The sequence below is a fragment of the Danio rerio genome, chromosome 25, assembly GCF_052040795.2.
Source record: "Danio rerio strain M-AB ecotype USA chromosome 25, GRCz13ab, whole genome shotgun sequence".
Classification (NCBI taxonomy): Eukaryota; Metazoa; Chordata; class Actinopteri; order Cypriniformes; family Danionidae; genus Danio; species Danio rerio.
The window spans coordinates 30,893,030-30,912,656 of NC_141045.1; the positions used below are offsets into that span (position 1 = coordinate 30,893,030).

Consider the following 19,627-nt stretch of genomic DNA (forward strand, 5'->3'; position numbering starts at 1 on the left):
GGTCCAACCCTGTACTAGTAAGGTGTACCTAATAAGGTGGTGAGTATATATTTGAATGTAATGCAGTCAATGCAATATAACAATGTATCTACATGCAAAGGGTTTGCACACACATGACAACTTTGTCTAAGCAATCACTGTTGAAAGAAATCAATGGAATTGACTTCATACTGTACCTTAAGCTGTATCTGAAATCATTCTGTATACTCTTAAATACTGCCCTATTTAACAGATCAATGATTTGTTGTGGTGTCCAAAACACTTGGTCTTGTCTTAAATGGCACACTTTATGTGGACCTTCATTCTCGTTGCCATATATTGCATATGCTCACTAGGGTACCGTTTACACTAGTGCGTTTTAGTTTTAAAACGGCATTTTAGATCAAAAACAATCCACTTCCACACTAGCGTTTCACCTAGTGTTTCTGAACATATCTCCGTCCACACTACGCCACCAAAACGTATATCACGTGACCATTCACGCACTCTGGGCATGCGCGTTCTAGTATAAACAGGAAGCATGTGTCTCGCTCGGCAATTGGTTATGGTTAGTCAACAAATGCAGGTTGAACAATGAACGCGATGGAAAAGAAAGCAAGAGAGGAATTTTTGTGGACAGACGACGAAGTCGAGTTGTTACTAAACGTAACAAATTAATAACTGCACAATGGCACCTAAAACAGACAATAGTGCAAACAACGCTCCCATTTCTGTGTTCATGTTGTTCTTTACAGTGAAGGCTGGTCTGCTGTCTTCTGGTAGCATTAAAGCCATGTGTTACAGTCATGTGATAGGGGTTTGACGAATAAGGGAAGGATACGCAATAACACAAAAGCCCCAATCAGGTAGCGAATCTCAGCAGCCCCGCCTCCGTTTTCTGATGTCTCCGTTTTTCCCCATCCACACTGAGACGGAGCAGCAGTGTTTCAGAATGAAAATGGCCTCTCCAGAGTTTCCAAAACGCTCCGTTTTCGGTGCTCAAAAACTCCGGCATAGTGTGGACGGATGGCGTAACCTTAGCAAAACTTATGCGTTTTCAAACTAAAACGCACTAGTGTAAACGAGGTGTATGCATACCTGTCAACATTTGGATGTGAAGATAAGTGACTTTCAAGCCAACTAATTTTGACTGCACCTGATTGGCCGCTGCATTCATAAACTAAAAGTAATTGGTTACAAGACTCTTGAGGAATAGTTCAATCAAAATTGAAAATTTACTCACCCTCAAAAAAAGGTACAAAACCATTGAGCTGCTTTTTTCGGTTGAACTCAAAAGAAACAGGGGACTTCCATTGTTGGAAAAATAAATACGATGGAAGTCAGTTGTTAACGATTTCCAATATTTTTCATAATAACTTTTTTAGTGTTCAACAGAAGAAAGACAAACAGTTTTTGTAAATGAGTAAAGAAATTTTTCGGTTTTGGGTTAACTCTCTCTTAAAAATTTAAGAAACAAAAAACAATGTCCCAAATAATACTGCGAATTGGTACTGTTTATTTATTTTTACATTTCTCTTTAATATTGACAGCCATGATAAATATGTTTAATTGTGTAGGGACATTTTTTACCCTCTTATTTAGAATTTGTGTAGCATCTTTTCAAGCCATTTTTGCCTTAAGCCCTTGTTTATTTACAACGCTGCTACACAGTGTAAACATTTTAAGGTGACTAAAAAGGATAGTTAACCCCAATAAGGAAAAATACTTTATCATTTCCACTCCCTCGTGTGGTTTTCTAATCGTTTTGAGTTCTTTATTTTGTTGAAGACAAAAGAAGATAATTTGAAGAATGCTGGTTGCTGGTAACCATTGAATTAAATAGTAGAGGACAAAATACTATGTAAGCGTTTTTCAAAATATCCTCTTTTGTGCTAAACAGAAGAAAGAAACTAAAATGGGTTTTGAGCAAGTGAAGGGTGAGTAAATAATGGTTTTCATTTTGGGGTGAACTACAAGAAAGAATACTGCTTTGAAAGAGAAACCTATTTTATCAAAGTGCTTTAATTTTCGACAGTTATTTAAGATTTTTTCGTTTAAAAAAAATTTTGAGTAAGACTACTAAAGAAATTTTATGTCAGCTTGGGATCTGAGCGGTATTTCTGGTGCGCAAGCGCTCGACCATGGAGCAGAATCACACCGCCCAGCTCTGCTCACATGCTCTGGCTGCTACAGTATAATCAGTTCAGTATGTTCACTATGTTACATAACTGCCCCCTGCTGGCCGTGTATTTCTTGTGTTAAACCATGTTGTGCTGTGCCGCACTTTACTGCAGTAACGTGCTACACCACTTTATATCACTCGCACATTCTCAGTAGCCATATCTGTATTTTTCAGTAGTCCTTTTCTGCATGTTAGCCGAATGGTGGCACTGTACCACATTTAAATAAATCTACACAATTTTCATATTTCATATTCCTACAGCTATGGGTCATGGTTGTGCAGCTCTCTCAGCACTGCTAGCAGGAATCTCGGAGATCCACAGGAAGGATTATCCAGAGGTGGAGCAGACACTATCAGGAAAGGTCCTGCAGGTGTCATCAATGACATGTTTCCAGCTCACGCCCCAGTACATTTTACTGGGAGTGGCAGAGGCCTTTGTGACTCCAGCATGTATGTATTTTTGGAAATATACAGAATTAATTTCATCATTCTAAACCCTTAAAATTCAAAATAAATTTGCCTGATCTGATTAGTCTCAATTTCCATTCCACCATTTAATAATAGAGCCAGGATTTGGAATAAACAACATGAAAGCATGACTGGCTGTGTAATGGTGTGGATGATATTATTTTAGCACACTTTGAGAACCTTAGTTTAAGTTGTGCATCATTAAAAAAAATTAGTCACCCAAAAAATGAAAATCATGTAATTCAGTGGTTCTCAAACGTTTTTCATCAAGTACCACCTTAGAAAAAAATTGTCTCTCCAAGTACCACCAAAATAAGCAGTATTGAAATACAGTAGCATAGTACAATGGTTCTCAAAGTGGGGGTCGGGACCCCCCGAGGGGTCGCGGGACAATGAAGGGGGGTCGCCTGGTGATTTCCAAAAATCTAATTATTTTTATTAAACCATAAGAATTACCATATTTTATCCATTACCTACTGAAGAGAAAAAATATTCGTATATACCATATATAGTTACTATAGTAGCTTATAGTTACTACTTTTATTGGATTGCAACCCCTGGTGTAATTACATTGTATTAAAGACACAGTAATAGTGTCAGATGCAGCAGATTTCATACATAGCACCTGGTTAAACTTTGTGGCCCATTTACAGCTCTCATACATTAAAAAAATTAAAAGAAGAATAGACTTGGGTCCATTGGTGTGTGTGCGCCATTGCATGCAAGGTTTCTGTATTTATAACCACCTCAGAGGATATTGGGGGTCGCGAGTCACTGGCATTGTCATTTTGGGGGTCGCGGCCTGAAAAGTTTGGGAACCCCTGGCATAGTACGCCCAGTAAAGCAGCTACAACTCTGCACAGTTAAAAAACCTGGCAGATTACCTCAGAAATTTAGCCTATATATCATATATGGCATATTATATACATCCATTTTGAAATGTATGTTGCATGTACATGACATATTTCATTCCTCTGTGTACTACTAGAAGAAAGCCCGCGTACCACTAGTGGTACACATACCACAGTTTGAGAACCACTGATGTAATTAATTACCCTAATGTTAAGGCTTAATCCCAATTCTACCCCTCAGCCCTTCCCCTTCTCCCTACCCCTCGTTTTGTGCAATCCCATGAATGGGTAAGGATGTCCCAATTCTCTTTAGCTTTAGGCGTAGGGCTAAGGGGAAGGGGTAGATAGCCCTCGAAAGAGAGATTTTTCAGGACCACACTCGAAACCAAACGGTAAGAAAAATTCTTAGAATACACCAGCCACAACAGCAGGATAGCTGCACCCGGAAGTCAGGAGATGCACAAATTTGTATTTTTGTCATTATTACGATTTTTTACAACAAACAAGCAAGCACATGTTTTAATATATTTATAACTGCGTTCGTGTTTTATCATCATGCCATCATAAAAAAAAAAACGCTAAAATAAAAACCGCTAAATTTTGCTCTCTATAATCCTTAATAACTCCTGTACAGCAGTTCCACAACATTCTGTCACTCAATGACACTCGTATACACGAATGTCAGTCAAGTCTAGTCGTTGTCAATGGGCTTTTTGCAGTGTCTGCTACAATGTTAATGTTGTTTTTGGTGTGTTTACATAGATGAATATGGCCACTGTGTAAATGCACAGTTTAGTTAAAATCTTATTGCCACATTGGATTGTTATGATAGCATAATATATGCCTTCAGTGATTTCTTAAAGATAAATACCAAAACATAAAGCAACTGGAATAACTGCAGCAGTCGCGATCGTCTGATCTCATAAGAAGCAGGAGATCTTAATGACATATGATGACGTGTGCAGGTGTTGTAGTGCTGTCCCGTTTCTTAGGGGTAAATTTTGAAGCCCTTCCCCTTCACCCTCAGTTGTAAGGGCCAAGGGGAAAGAAAAGGGGTACAAAAATAGAATTGGGATTGGGCCATAGAGTTGTGTCATCATGGGCCTAACCAGGGGCGATTTTAGGATTTTCATATATATATATATATATATATATATATATATATATATATATATATATATATATATATATATATAAGAAAAAAAAATCGTAAAAAAAGGTCAAATGACTGGCAGCTACGGCTGCCAAACAAAAACCATAAAATTACGGTAAAATGTCTTTGTTGAAATAAAGTTCAAAAAATAATAAATCTACAGATATTTTCATTAAAATGTTTACAGAAAAACATTGTTATTTTACAGACTTTTCCAAGATTATTACGATCAAATCCGTTCAATAAAGTTACACACAGAGTTTTACAAAGAAACACTGTTATTTTACAGACTTTTCCTAGATTATTATGATCAAACACCATCAATAAAGTGACTGCACTAAAAGTTGAAGAGAAAACAATGTTATTTAAAAGAATTTTCCCTAAATTATTACAATTAAACACTTTTCATAAAATGCCAAGACATGCTCATGATTGTAATTTTACCGTTTTATTTTGGATCAAAAAGTTTTGGAAAAAACAACAAACAAGATACAACTGATTAAAATTCTCACAACCTTAAAATTACATTTGTTTCATTTTATTGAAGTGTTTATGTAAAACATGTAGAGGTTTAAGTTATATGGAATGATTCAGGTCCAAATTATTACTTTAATTTTACGTAATTTTAAATGTACTTTAAAAAACAGGAAAAAACTGTGTAAACAATACGGAAATTTTATTGTATAAAACAGGAATATTGCTGTCATTTGTCATTACTTATATAGTACATAAAATAACAGTCAAGCTGTTAATTTACAGATTTTACAGATATTGTAAATATAATTTAAAATAACTATAAAAATACTGTATAAATGATACTGTAATTTCCCTGTATGAAAAACACAAATGTCAGTAATTTGTCTTTAATGATAAAGTACCTAAAATGAAAGTCAAAATGTTAATTTAGAGAGATTAGTTGTCAATTTACTAAGTTTTGCATATAATTTGAACTAACAAAAAAATTACTGTAAACAATTTAGAGATATTTTCTGTAAAATTGTATTTTTTTACAGTATACAGACTAGATTATGAAGAACAAAATTTGAAAAAAAAATCACAATAAAAACAGTAAGAAATTAAACTAAACAATCAAACAAAAAATGGCATTTAACACACATAATTTACGATAATATAAATGTTAAGCTAATGAAAGAAGTATGTGTAAAATACAATAAATGTGAAATGTTTTAATTAATAATGTTTAAATTTTAACGTCTAATAAACACTTGAATGTAAAATTATTTGCATTCCTGTGAAATTTTCAAATATCTCCCTAATGCTATGGAGAATAAAAAATAAAAAAAAACTTTAAACATTTTCAAAAACGCAAAAGCTTTAATAACTAATTTTTCATAAGTAATTAGAAATTCTAATAAGAAATTCTAATAAATTATTTTGCTAGATAGTTCAGATCAAAAGTCATGTACTAGCCAAAAACATTGTGAAATTCATTCCACTCTGTCTTGTTTCTCTCTCTCCAGGCTCTCTCATTGCCTTCTGTCTGACTCCCAGCAATCTTAGAGGCGTCTCTTTGCATTTCCTAACCCTCTCGTACGGAGGTGGCTGCTTTCTGGGAGCTTTCCTTATTCACTTGCTTTATTTTGTGTCAGGAGGTAAACACACTTTGCTCTTGGAAATGCCAAACTTTTGTGCAATTATGGATGTGAGCATGAACCCACATTTAAAATGAAAATGTATTTACAGGAAACTTCTACCCTAATAACCTCAGCAGTGGCAACATGGAGAGGTTTTTTTTTATTCTGGCCACATTGATGGCTATCAACACACTTGTGTTTTGGAGAATATCACAAAGGTACACTATTGGCCTGTTTCAGGCATTAAACATGGCATAATGAAAAACATGTGTAGATGGATGAATCTTTACAAGGTTATTTTTTTAGCAGGTATGCAGATTTGAGCATGGAGCTGAGTAGCGGTATAAAAGACAGTCCTCTGTCAGAGAAACTCCTGCAGTACAAGACCTGTCTGCGCTTTTATGACACAATGGAGCGCTCGGACACCTTGACGTCTATGGAAACTGTTTTGTGAATTCGCTGTACGTAAAAACTCTGTAATGCTGGCGTTACATGAGATTTAATCTGAATGAGTTTCATTGCTTGAGCAATAGCTGTAAATAATGCTATTTAAATGTTTTCAAATAAAACCTTTTTTTATGATATACTACATGTTGTATGTTATTGACTCCCAAAATAATGGTAGAACCATGTGACTAATGTCACTAAGACATATTAATAAATATTACATATCCATCTTTTTCAACTCTGTTTATTTGAGACATAACTGTTATAGATACTTGTCAAGACAGAATTTGTATATATTTGTGTTTTTTTTTTCAGTGCAACAAAAACATTTTATTGATACTTGCCATGATCTTGTTAATAATGATTATTTAATAAATAAATGTTTTTAAAAAAAAACATAAATGAAAGAGAACAGAGAAACCAAGAGGTTAAAAAAAGCGTAAAAAATGTAAAAAAGGAGTTTAGGGAGAGCCAAATAAATAATAATTTATTTCAGACAAAAAATAAATAATAATAATAATAATAACTAGAACCTAAAGTTTATTGATAAACTTTGATGTTGGCTTGAGAAAGCCAACGTGGCTGCGCTAGGACTGGGAATGGCAGTTGGCAGGAAGCACGGCGGCAGTTGCTAAAACAATTATGGCATTGTTAGGTGGTTGCTAAGCAGTTGCTAAATGGCAATGCTCGTGTACATGTTTGATCAAATGCTAATAATTAGTAGGCATTTCTAGCATATGTTATTGCATTTAGATAATCATTCATAGTATGTAGCTAATCGTTATTAGCACTTGGCTTCCATTATCATTGTTACCATGCATAGTACACAGGAAGTCGCATTTGCTAGCATGAGTCAAACAAGCCAATGCCCAGCTCCCTACAATGTTCTGATGTAGAGATATTGCTATTTTTAAATGGTTGCTAGGTTATATTGTTTTATTGCTATGGGGACATTTGACAGGTTAGTGATGATACATCAAAGCTTCTTGGCAATATGAGTGATCTTAATCAACCCCGATGTTTCTATGACAGTCTTTATGAGTGTCAAAAACTGGACTTGAACATTATGTATTCTTGGTGTTGGGTTGTGGCTGGAAGAGCATTCGCTGTGTAAAACAAATGCTGGATAAGTTGGCGGTTCATTCCGTTGTGGCGACCCCTGATTAATAAAGGGACTAAGGGAATGAACATTATGTTAAAATGGCTTGCCTTATTTTTTTGAAAATACAATGCTTAAAGGGCTATGAAACCCCCTCGTTTCAGCATGGTGTTTTCACACCTCTACTTTGGAAAAAGTCAGAAAAGTGGGCGTGTCCAGCTCTGTTTAGGGGGGAGTGTCGGAGGAAGAAAAGTGGGATGGTGTGGGAGTGTCTATTTGGGCACGTGCGAGTTTCAGAGTCAAAATACACACACACACACACACATACAGGAGAAAGTGATGGTGTTTAACCTACATGGACATCTGTGGTCGAATTATTTGCCAAATTATTAAATGGTGGACTTTAGTTTGGCAGTTTGGCTCTTTCATTCAGGGAATTCATTTATGCCCCTCGCGACACACGAGATATTTGATTTGAGGAGCTGCTCTAAGCGTGTATTTTTTATGCAATGTTTTATACCGCACGGCGAATGAGAGAAAAAAAAACCTCCGCATTTCCCGGAAACTTAGATGCACACGGCAGGTAGTGTCAATAAGCCACGTGTGTTATTCTGGTCACTAAATGCGGTAAAAACCCTACACGAGGTTAAAGTTTAGTTGTGGTGCTAACGTGTTTACACTCTGTGCAATAGTTTGTTAGATACGAACAAACTGAATAAACAAAGAGCACTGGTCGCTCACTTACCAAATCTGTAGAGACAGGACAATCACCAGCAACTAGAGCCGCGTCTTTATGAAGAGAATACTACAAACGAATCCAGATCTCAGCGTTTGCAGATGAGAACAACTCTCAGGTAAACAATAATCCTCCTTAGACACGTAAGTTATTGTTGTCGCGCGTCGCGGACACTGTTAATCCACACATGACTCTAGATGAGCTCTCACAGAGAGAAAATGAAAACGAAACTTAACTGCAGCAAACTATAAAAGCAACACTTCACGCTTGTTTTGCCAACACAACGTGGCGTCTCTGTCCTGAAAACACTGTGACACTAATGAATATTAATGAAGTTGCACAATAGAGTGCGCTGATTGGTTTGAACCAAGCCTTACTCATGCATTAATGCATCACACTGTAAGACGTAATAAGACTCACTCTGGCACAGACGCCCAGTCTGCACGCTGGAATACACGCTATTATGTCATGACTCATGAAAAATTCGTTTCAAACCGGAAGTACGAATTTGCTTGAAATAACGCAAAAACAACCAATTTACACTTTTTAGTGAAATATAGGTGTCCTAATAGTGTTTTTAGCAGTGTGGGACACATACAGTAGGTGAGAGTTCAAAGTGGCTATTAACGCCGCGGCTGGTACCGCCGCCGTTTGAAATAGGTGCCGCTCTGTTTTTAGTGTATGACCGCAGTTTGTGAATGAGCAGCCAGGGGGCGCAAAGGGACGGGATGCGAACGGACAGAAATAGATCATACAGCTACTGTGCTTGTAAATGATATTAAACAATAAGTCAAAGCATTATAATTCCTTCATTAATCATTTAAAATTTGTTAACACGCTTTATTGTAAACTTTTTAAGTGCAAAGAGGATTCGTTTTGGAAAATAGAATTGAAGAAGTAAAAGACAACTAAAATGAAAGCACAAACATTTAGTACAAATAAGTAGTCTTAAATAAATAAATAAATAAATAAATAAATAAAGCAGCCTAAATATAGAAAGATGTTCAGTGTTTGCTATTTTGATAGGACTAAGACAAGACATTTTCATTTATGTTTTATTTCTGTTTTTATTTCCATTTTCGTTGTTGATTATATTTTACTATCTTATTTATGTCTCAACAATTGTACATAAACGAATAATAAACGAATAATGAAAATAAATGAATAATGAAAATAGGCCTAAATAAATTATTTATTTAAAGACATTGCCGTACAGTACGTGAAACACTGAGAAAAATAAATTGACCTACCTTAAGCAGATCACTAAAAGTATAATAAAATTATTTTTGCCGCAGGACATAAATTAAGTCTTGCAGGTTTATTTTTAATAATTTAGTTTCAGTTCTGTTCATTTTTTTTTCAAAACATCAATGTTCTCCTTTAAAGTAGCTATAACTGTTGTTTTGTTTTTTTGTTTTTTTTTTACTTATGGCTCAGTATGTTTTGTATTTTAACTTCATATTCAGTCACCTTGCAAATGTGTGTGAAATATAATGCCGCATAACCGCGGAAAAAGAAGAAAAAACTGTCGAAGGTTAGAGCTAATTCATCAAAATAAGCTATATTAAAATACAACATTTATGTTAATACAGGCAGAGTGTGAACAAACTCAAGGCTAAGATATGCGTTTGCCTTTTAATGCATTTGCGGCCTTTAGGCTACAGGCAACTATGTATAATAATGTTTTTTTTTCTTGTTTTTTTTTTTTTGTATGGTAAAGGACAATACACATTATGTTATTGATGTAAACTTAGGCTAAAACTTACCATTGATAAACGTGACCTACCTCAAGCAGATCACTTAAAGTATAAAAAAATAAAGTAGGCTATATATATATATTCTTAATAAACTTCACAGCCACAAATATAAAAACAACTTGTATTAAAACTGGGCGAGGATTAGAAAGAATACGATGCTTGTTATATATAATTTAAATTTTGATTCCAATTTCTGCAAGCACATTTTTTCACTCGCTACTCTGCCAGAAACTTCGCCGCCGGAGAGCACCTCAATAATGTAAACATTTGTTTAAAGATGGAGCGCAAGATGCGCCGAGTGGCAACATGTGAAGAACGATGGCAAAGCTAAGTGTGATTATTGTAATAAACTAAGTTATAAAGCAGAGTCCCGACCAACAGGACTAAGCATATGCGGTTGGCTCATTCTTCACGAATATAGAATTAAAATAATGGCGCGTTAGGTTCACTAAGCAGCGCATTCTCTCCGCCTCATCGTTTAACCAGCGGGACACGCTGCTGAAGCAGGAGAGACACTCCGTCATTCATAATCTTAGCTGATGTATCGGAGTCGAAAGAATATATCAAAGAGGAATTTTCTTTTAACAGTCCCGATATGTTTAATCTTTTTATTTTATTTTTTTTTTCGTGTCATTTCTCTTCAGCAAATTAGATATTTTTTAAAGCTGCTTGATTCTTTTAAAACCGAAAGCAGGGCCCATAGTGTTTTTCCATAAGATACTCCTTTATGAATGTTTTAATTTTTTTATTAAAGTTTTTAATGTGCTTTTTGATAGTTTTATTTTATTTCAAGCAGCATCTAAATGCGAATTTATCCTCAAAACTTGGCATGAGAGCGATGCAAGTCATGTGTGGCATAATTGCCTTTTTTCCCTGCGCGTGCGAGATCAATTTCTGATCTTTTTGCAACTAAAATGAAAGCATAAACATTCAGTACAAATAAGTAGTCTTAAATAAATAAATAAATAAATAAATAAATAAATAAATAAATAAATAAATAAAGCAGTCTTTTAACCTAAATATAGAGAGATGTTCAGTGTTTGCTATTTTGACAGGACTAAGACAAGACATTTTCATTTATGTTTTTATTTCTGTTTTTACTTACATTTTCGTTGTTGATTATAGTTTACTATCTCATTTTATGTCTCAACAATTATAGATAATAATAAACGAATAATGAAAATTAATGAATAATGAAAATAGGCCTAGATATATTATTTATTTAAAGACATTGCCGACATTGAGCTTAAGTTGAATGCAGCTTCATCAAAAGCAGAAAAAAATAAAATAATTTGACCTATTTTAAGCAGATTATAATAAAAATATTTTTGCCGCAGGACATAAATTAAGTCTAGCAGGTTTGTTTTTTTAATACTTTAGTTTCAGTTCAGTTTTTTTTTTCAAAACGTCAATGTTCTCCTTTAAAGTAGCTATAACTGTTGTTTTGTTTTGTTTTTTTACTTAATGGCTCAGTATGTTTTGTATTTGAATTTGACGCGTCAGAAAAAAAAAACCGCTGAATCTCTGCAAATATTTGGTTAACTTATAAAACAAATGTATGGTTTAGTGATGTTAGTAATGCATAGAAAAATGCAAAGCAGAATTATTAAAGTTATTATTTCATTGATCTGAACATAACCATTTATAATATAATTACTAACCCGTCGTCTAAAATATTAAAATAATAAAATAGTCTATTATTTTATTCATGGCTAGAGCTTGATTAAATTGATTAACAAGCCATGTGCTTTTGTTTGTTTGTTCTCGGTACTGGGTATACGCAAAACATTTTCTAAAATGTCAAGCAGTATTTGTCTATAGAGCAGCATTTTGCTAATTATAATAGTCCTTTATATTTATATACATGTGTTTTTGCATATTCGTTATTTCACTTGATGCATTCGTTATTTAATGTTTGAATACTGAAATAAAAAGCCATCGTTTAAAAGGTTATTTCACCATCAAAATGTAGCCTGTTATATGTATCATTAACGTTTTATATAAAACTGCTGTGCAGTGTAAATGGGACCTTAATACAGTTTAAAGCGAAGTTGTCTGTAAGGATGATGGGCATGGCATGTCTATTGTTGTGGCTCGCGTTGTGAATATTAGAAAATAACTGTCGGGTGAAGGCTTTATGGTCGTGCGGAATTGTCTGCTGCTGTCATGGCTCAGCAGGCAACACCCTATTCAGCTAGGCTATGTTCGGTGTTTGTATGTACAAATTCGTTTTGGCGAATGCTAGAGCGTAATAGAGATATTTTAAATAACAAGTATAGTTCAGTCCAGAAGTTGCTGTGCATAGAAACATTCATTTTCATAAGGCCCCATTTGCGGTTTGGTTTTAAAACGCATAGGTTTTGCTACGGTTACGCCATCCGTCCTCGGGAGTTTTGGATTTTGTGTAACCATGTTTGTGGAAAACACTTGAGGGTGGAGACATACCCCTTCCCCCATCTCATAACCAAAAGCTTGTCTTTCAGGTGTTAATGGGCATCGAGATCGAAGTCATGTCGCATTTCCACTGTCGGCCTATATTGCTCGCAGCGCGTAACGCAAACCCAGCCCTGTTGACATTGTGCATCCGTTAATAACTCGGTAGAAAATGTATTTTATAACATCCTCATTTAGACACAGTCAAACATTCAGCCCAAATGCACTGGAGAGACCTGAAACGTGTTCCCAAAAATTCTGTTTGCACGATTTGATTATTATCATCATATCCAAATACTTTATAAAATCTAAACCTTCTCTGGTGTTTATTGTTTTTAGAAAATATCTAAAATCTTTTAAAAGAAAATATCTTGTAAAATAAAAGTTTGATTTGGCTTTAACGGTTTTATTTATGTATAGGCCTACCTAAACTGTTATAGCTTGCTTTTGCTTGTTTTATATTGGTTTATTTATTTAATGCGATTTTATTATATCCGATAATGTAATTCTTTAAATTATATTTCAATGTGGCTTAGGCTTATCAAGATATGACACTTGTTTTGAGTCTACAAAAGGTAATTTGTAAAGTGTTATGTCTTTCTGTTGTATTCATATGGTGTATTATCTGCAAAATAAATAACAAAAAGAAAGAAGCCGCTAGCAGCATCCACAGAGCTGTGAAGAGAGCGCTCTTTTTGCTCGGTCACTGCGTAAAACATATGCTGGATAAGTTGACGGTTCATTCCGCTGTGGCGATCACAGACTAATAAAGGGACTAAACCGAAAAGAAAATGAATGAAGAATGAATGAATAAATTAATAATAATAAAATAAAAATAAGGTAATAATAAACACAAATGCCGCGTAAGCGGCCTTTTTTTTAGAGATGGTACATTTGAATTGCCTCTTCCCACTTCCCCCACCTCGAAATTGAAAGTTGCAAAGAGAACTCAATAGCAAAGATCATAGCCCATTAACACATCAACACATAGTTCATTTACACATCAACACAGTGCAAGTTTAGCGGAAGAATGTCAAATCAGAATCACGCAGATGAAGCACACCAGCTACTACTATGAAACTATTAAAATTGTTTTGTCATAAATTTGCTTATTTGCAGCAGCTTTTTTTCGCGCAACAGAAAAGCGGCGTTGGGAAGCCGTCAATGAATAAAAACAGGGTCAATAGTGAAAATCGGCTTTTCATTGTATCCCCAAACTGTGCATAGTTCAGCTGCAAGTTACTGTACGTCTTTTTTTGGAAAAGCACCCCATGTCCGCTAGTGCCGCGCGCCTCTTTCTCTGGGCAAAAATGAGTTGATTTTTAAAATAATAAATATATAGATTAATTAAATTTTCAGCAAAAGAGACATTTATTTCATATTTCACTATGCATTTCATCTGATCTTTATAGCTTAATTAAACACATATTGTCAAAACCCACACATAGGCCTATTGTATGAAAATGAAAAGGGCATTTTTTGTTATTATTACACTACTATTTGTTATTTGTTGCCTAGGCTATTTTCGCATTTGAGGTGCTTTATTGGCATGACAAGTAACTGTACATTCGTTTTGCCAAAGCAGTGCGCGTCTCACAAACAAGACAGTGCAAAAAGGGCAGTAGTGCAAACAAATATGAAAATAACATATAGGCTAATAAAAAAATGATTAATAAAAATAAAAATAGAATAAAAAATAAAAATATAATAATAAAAATAAAAATAGATTTTTGATAACATTAAACAGGATAAAGGTAATAATAGTAGCCTATTATCAAAAGTAAGTCCACATAAAGAGTTCCAGTATTTGTGTGTTGGAGACAGGAGCGGGTATTGTTGGGTGAACACACAGCAGCACACACACTCCCCCAGTAAGATGGGTTCTGTTCGACAGGGACTCAAAGTTGTTTTGTATGTGTTGGATTATCGGGTAGAATTTCTCCCGGATCTCGGAGTATTTAGTGCACTCGGGATATGCAGCTCCGTCTCAATCAGCTGCTGAGGGCACAGCCGCTTCTCCACCGGCAGCCATGTTTTTTTTTGTGCGGCCCGTCTTTACGGCTAGCTGATGTCCGCTGCCCGCTTCTAACATGTTAGAAAATACTGCAAATCAAGCTGTCGGTATCTCCCCGCGGTTGAAATTGTTCGTTATTCCGAAAAAAAGAAGAAGAAATATCAGCGCGCAGTAGTTGCTTTCTAGATTATTTAGGCCTATATTCAGCTGTTTTAATCTTGCAATTCTGATAATTAGAGATAATGTCTGTTCAACTTGTCTGTCATTTATTTCTCATTTGCTACTTATTTTATTAATTTGTTGATGTTAATATACTACATAGTCTTGTGCATATCTAAAATCCTTTGGCATTCAAATTTGCTTTGAACTTGAAAGAGAGAAAGAATCGGATTTTACCTGTCAGAGCACATTGCATATGCTTTTTTGAAATAACATTTATTTAACAAATATTTTAGCACATCGAAAGTAATTAAATTACCTGTCTTTTGATTAAAACCTATATGCAAAAAGATCAGAAAAAAAGGCAATATGCGACACATGACATGCATCGCTCTCATGCCACGTTTTGAGGATAAATTCGCTTTTAGGTGCTGCTTTGAATAAAATAAAACTATTAAAAAGCACATTAAAGAATACTCATAAAATAAAACCTTGATAGAGGAGTATCTTATGAAAAAACACCAATTGACGGGCTCTGCTTTCGGTTTTAAAAGAATCAAGCAGCTTTAAAAATATAATTTGCTGAAGAGAAATGACAGGGAAAAAAAGATTGAACATATCGGGACTGTCAAAAGAACATTCCTCTTTGATATATTCTTTCGACTCCGACACATCAGCAAAGATTATGAACGACGGAGTGTCCTCCACTGCTTCAGTGGCGTGTCCCGCTGGTTATAAACGAGGAGGCGGAGAGAATGCGCTGCTTAGTTTCGGCTCGATATATTTAAATAAAAACTAACAACGAGCTGCTTATAACGCTCAAAAAGTTAAACTCAAATGCACAACCCTTGTTGGTTGCACCTGCAGGATGCACAATGAACCTAACGCGCCATAATTTTAATTCTATATTCGTGAAGAATGAGCCAACCGCATATGCTTAGTCCTGTTGGTCGGGACTCTGCTTTATAACTTATTAGTTTATTACAATAATCACACTTAGCTTTGCCATTGTTCTTCACATATAGCCACTCAACACATCTTGCGGTCCATCTTTAATGTTTAGATTATTGAAGGTGCTATTGACGTTTTGAGAAAAAAATTAATAGTACTGAAACTAAATTATTAAAAATAAACTTGCGGGACAAGGCAAGCACATATCTTAGCCGTTTGTTCACACTCTGCCTGTATTAACATAAATGCTGTATTTTAATATAGCTTATTTTGATTAATTAGCTTTAACTGACAGCCTTTTCTTCTTTTTCCGCGGTTATGCGGCATTATATTTCACACGCATATGCAAGGTGACTGAATATGAAAATAAAATACAAAACATACTGAGCCATTAAGTAAAAAAACAAAACAAAACAACAGTTATACTTTAAAGCAGAACATTGTCGTTTTGAAACAAAAAAACGGAACTGAAACTAAATTATTAAAAATAAACCTGCCAGACTTAATTTATGTAATATTTTCATTATTCATTTATTTTCATTATTCGTTTATTATTATGTACTATAATTGAAACATAAAATGAGATCGTAAATATAATCAACAACGAAAATGTAAATAAAAACGTAAATTAAAAATATAAATGAACATGTCTAGTCTTAGTTCTATCAAAATAGCAAACACTACATCTCTCTATATTTAGACTAAAAGACTGCTTTATTTATTTATTTATTTAAGACTAATTATTTGTACTGAATGTTTGTGCTTTCATTTTAGTTGTCTTTCATTTCTTCAATTCTATTTTCCAAAACGAATCCTCTTTGCACTTAATAAGTTTACAATAAACCAGGTAAAAAAAAAATTAAATGTAAGTTGAGGTGATCGCAAGTTCACAACTGTGAGGTGATGTGCTCTATCGGCAGGATAATCTATATTATTTTGCTGTTTTTCATATGCGCACGTTTAAGATTTGAGATTATAACATTGCCATGATAGTCAAAGAAATCAAAACATTATTTTCACCCCAACGCAATTTAATCGGGCACTGAAGGCTAATAACTTAATTCTTATATTAGCTTTTTGACTTCTCACCATGTATCTTTTCTACAGCATAGTATAGTGTAAGAGCATGTCTATTACCAGAAAAACTAAATTAAAATTATATTTTAATTGAACACATCACATCACATACAGTAAGCTACGCCTACAGAACAGTCTGTTTAGCATTGTGAAAAGGCAAAGCTGAATATCTGTGGTTAAAGTGCCACCCAGCGGTCAAATGCTGCTGGTGCATCAAGCACCGCCGTCGCCGCGGCATGAATGGCGGTACAAGGAACACATTGAAGTAGTAACATCTGTATACGACTGTCAACAGCTCAAAAAATGTGTTTTGGTGTTTCGTGACCCTTTAATAAGTGTGAAAGTGATACATGCAAAAATGGCTTGCCATATCAGTAAAAAATATGGAGTTTAAGTCAAAAATGGCTTGCCATATTTTAAGAAAAATAATGCTTAATTATGTTGGCTTGAGAAAGCCAACATACTGTAATGCTACTTAAACTTATTCTTATTATTATTCTTATTATGTTGGCTTGAGAAAGCCAACATACTGTAATGCTACTTAAACTTATTCTTATTATTATTATTATTATTATTATTCTTATTATTATTCCGGCTTCTGACCTAAAAAAAGCAATCGCTTCTCCTCCCAGGACTTAGATGCTACAAGCCCCAAATTTGGTCAAAAGCTGCCTACTGCTCATGAGATGGTTGCTGTATGTCCTCATGCCGATAACATTTGTAGTTTTTGAATAAAATTTTTTTTTAATAAAGTATTTTGGGTATTGGGTAAACAAGTATTTGGGGCATATAAAAAAAGTATACAATCCTCAAACTTGGCCAAAAGATGTGTTTTAAATTACAGATAATTATCATATTTATTTGGTGTAACTATAAATAACAGTTTTCCTATAAATATTTTTTATATATTAAATTTGTGAAATTAAACCCAAAGTGTCCACGAGATGGCGTCAGAGGACCATTTTTGAGTCCTTTCGAATTCAGTTATGCCCCTTTAAGAGGCGGAGAGATCTGTGTATTCTCGAGCTGCTGACTGCTTCGGCTCATAGAGATCTGTGGTCAAAATCGAGGTATATTATGCTCGCGGCAGATACAAGAAACAAGACTTTACTTTCAAAACAGAATATTCTGTGCCGTGAAAAAGCCTTCTCCTCTACTTGTGATAATGAAAATGAAAGCCATGCGAACATTCACGTATATTATACAATAAACATATTTAATATAAAATCCTTCTAACTTTATTTTTAATCTGTATTTTAACCCTCTAAAACAGCTATGTCCTTGCCACAAAACTAATAATCCATCTTCAAAACCTACAATTTCTTTCCATTCGGTCCGGTCGGACCTGAACGTCTTTATACCGTTGTAATCACGTGTAAATTCTAACAAAGACAATGTTTGCACTTTTTAAATCACATTTTATTTATTGTGCAAAAATAAAACATCCAAACAGCATCATAACCAATAAAAACACACAGCAAAGAAAATTTATTTTAAAATAATATATATATATATATATATATATATATATATATATATATATATATATATATATATATATATATATATATATATATATATAAGATAATAATCATAAAACAATATATATGCCTCATATTACCATTCATTGTTTATTTATCCTTCTCATTTAATACAATGCTTACTCTCAGAAATAGCCTCACCTTCAAAGATTCCTAGAATGCTGAAGCAGACTCCATTGTTGACCGCATTCAACTCATTGCTGTAATTATTACAAAGGTTTTTTTTTTACTATATCTTTGTTTTTTAAACATATATCTTTTGTTGCATTACCATTCTTTTCTTTTATTTTTTTATGTATTTATCTGCATATCTCTAGTACAAATGCCAGGATCCTTCAGGGAACCCTGTAGAAACAGCTCAACAAATGTGTAGACTGGGAAATGATATCATGACTTTAATGTCACGATGGAATAACCACAATAAGGCATTATAACCGAGTGTTATGGGACTAAGGTCTCAACTAAAGAATACACAAAAACTTCTCACAGAAGCTTTGGCTTAAGCAGATGTTCTTGCTGCAGCCAAGGACTTTTGTAATGATGGTAACTACATATATATCCAAAATTCTTTCCTTTTCTCTACATTTATTCTATACAATGCTAATTAAACCTTCTTTTCTACAACAACACGATGTGTCCACGCAAACTGTGGCTACATCCCTTCTTATGTTATCCAGCACGACAGAAGGTAGTAAAGCATACTTTAAATTTGTACATTTATCCTTTAATACAGTAAACCATTTTGTCTGTAAACATGTATGTCTCCTTTTTTACAGAACAAGATAACAGTCTATCTCCTGCTAATGAAGATGTGCAAGACATTTACGTTTATTTCCTTTTTACTGTGACAACTTTTATTTTTGTAAAGTTCTAATAAACCTTTCAGTATATTTGGACAAATTTTCTAATATTTTCTGTAGACCATGGGTATCAAACTCGGTTCTTGGTGGGCCGCAGCCCTGCAGAGTATAGTTTGTATATATTTACACATTTTTTCCATTTCAATTATTATTTATGTATTAATTAGTTGTTTTTAACATTGTCCGTTTTCTTAATAAAAAATTGCTAGATTATTATTTATTTACATCTGAGTATGTAGTGTTTACATCACTGTATTAGTCTTCTTTAATGAGTTCATGCACACTATAAAAAACAACCAATAAATGGTGAATCATCTTTGAATAT

The 19,627-nt window shown here is 34.1% G+C and overlaps 1 protein-coding gene across 5 annotated transcripts in view; it reads left to right on the forward strand.

The window, feature by feature from the left end:
* slc15a5 (solute carrier family 15 member 5) overlaps positions 1–6,817 on the forward strand; it is a 52,626-nt gene extending 45,809 nt beyond the window's left edge. For 3 of the 5 annotated variants that reach the window (XM_087312463.1, XM_087312462.1, XM_087312459.1), the window contains 4 exons: positions 2,423–2,611; positions 6,115–6,246; positions 6,338–6,446; positions 6,538–6,817. In XM_087312463.1, coding sequence (XP_087168589.1) covers positions 2,423–2,611; positions 6,115–6,246; positions 6,338–6,446; positions 6,538–6,682 — 575 coding nt within the window. In that variant the 3' untranslated portion in view covers positions 6,683–6,817. Of the gene's footprint in view, positions 1–2,422; positions 2,612–6,114; positions 6,247–6,337; positions 6,447–6,534 lie in introns of all 5 variants that reach the window. The other 2 variants (XM_087312461.1, XM_087312460.1) reach the window with 1 other exon arrangement.
* Positions 6,818–19,627: the final 12,810 nt, after the last annotated feature.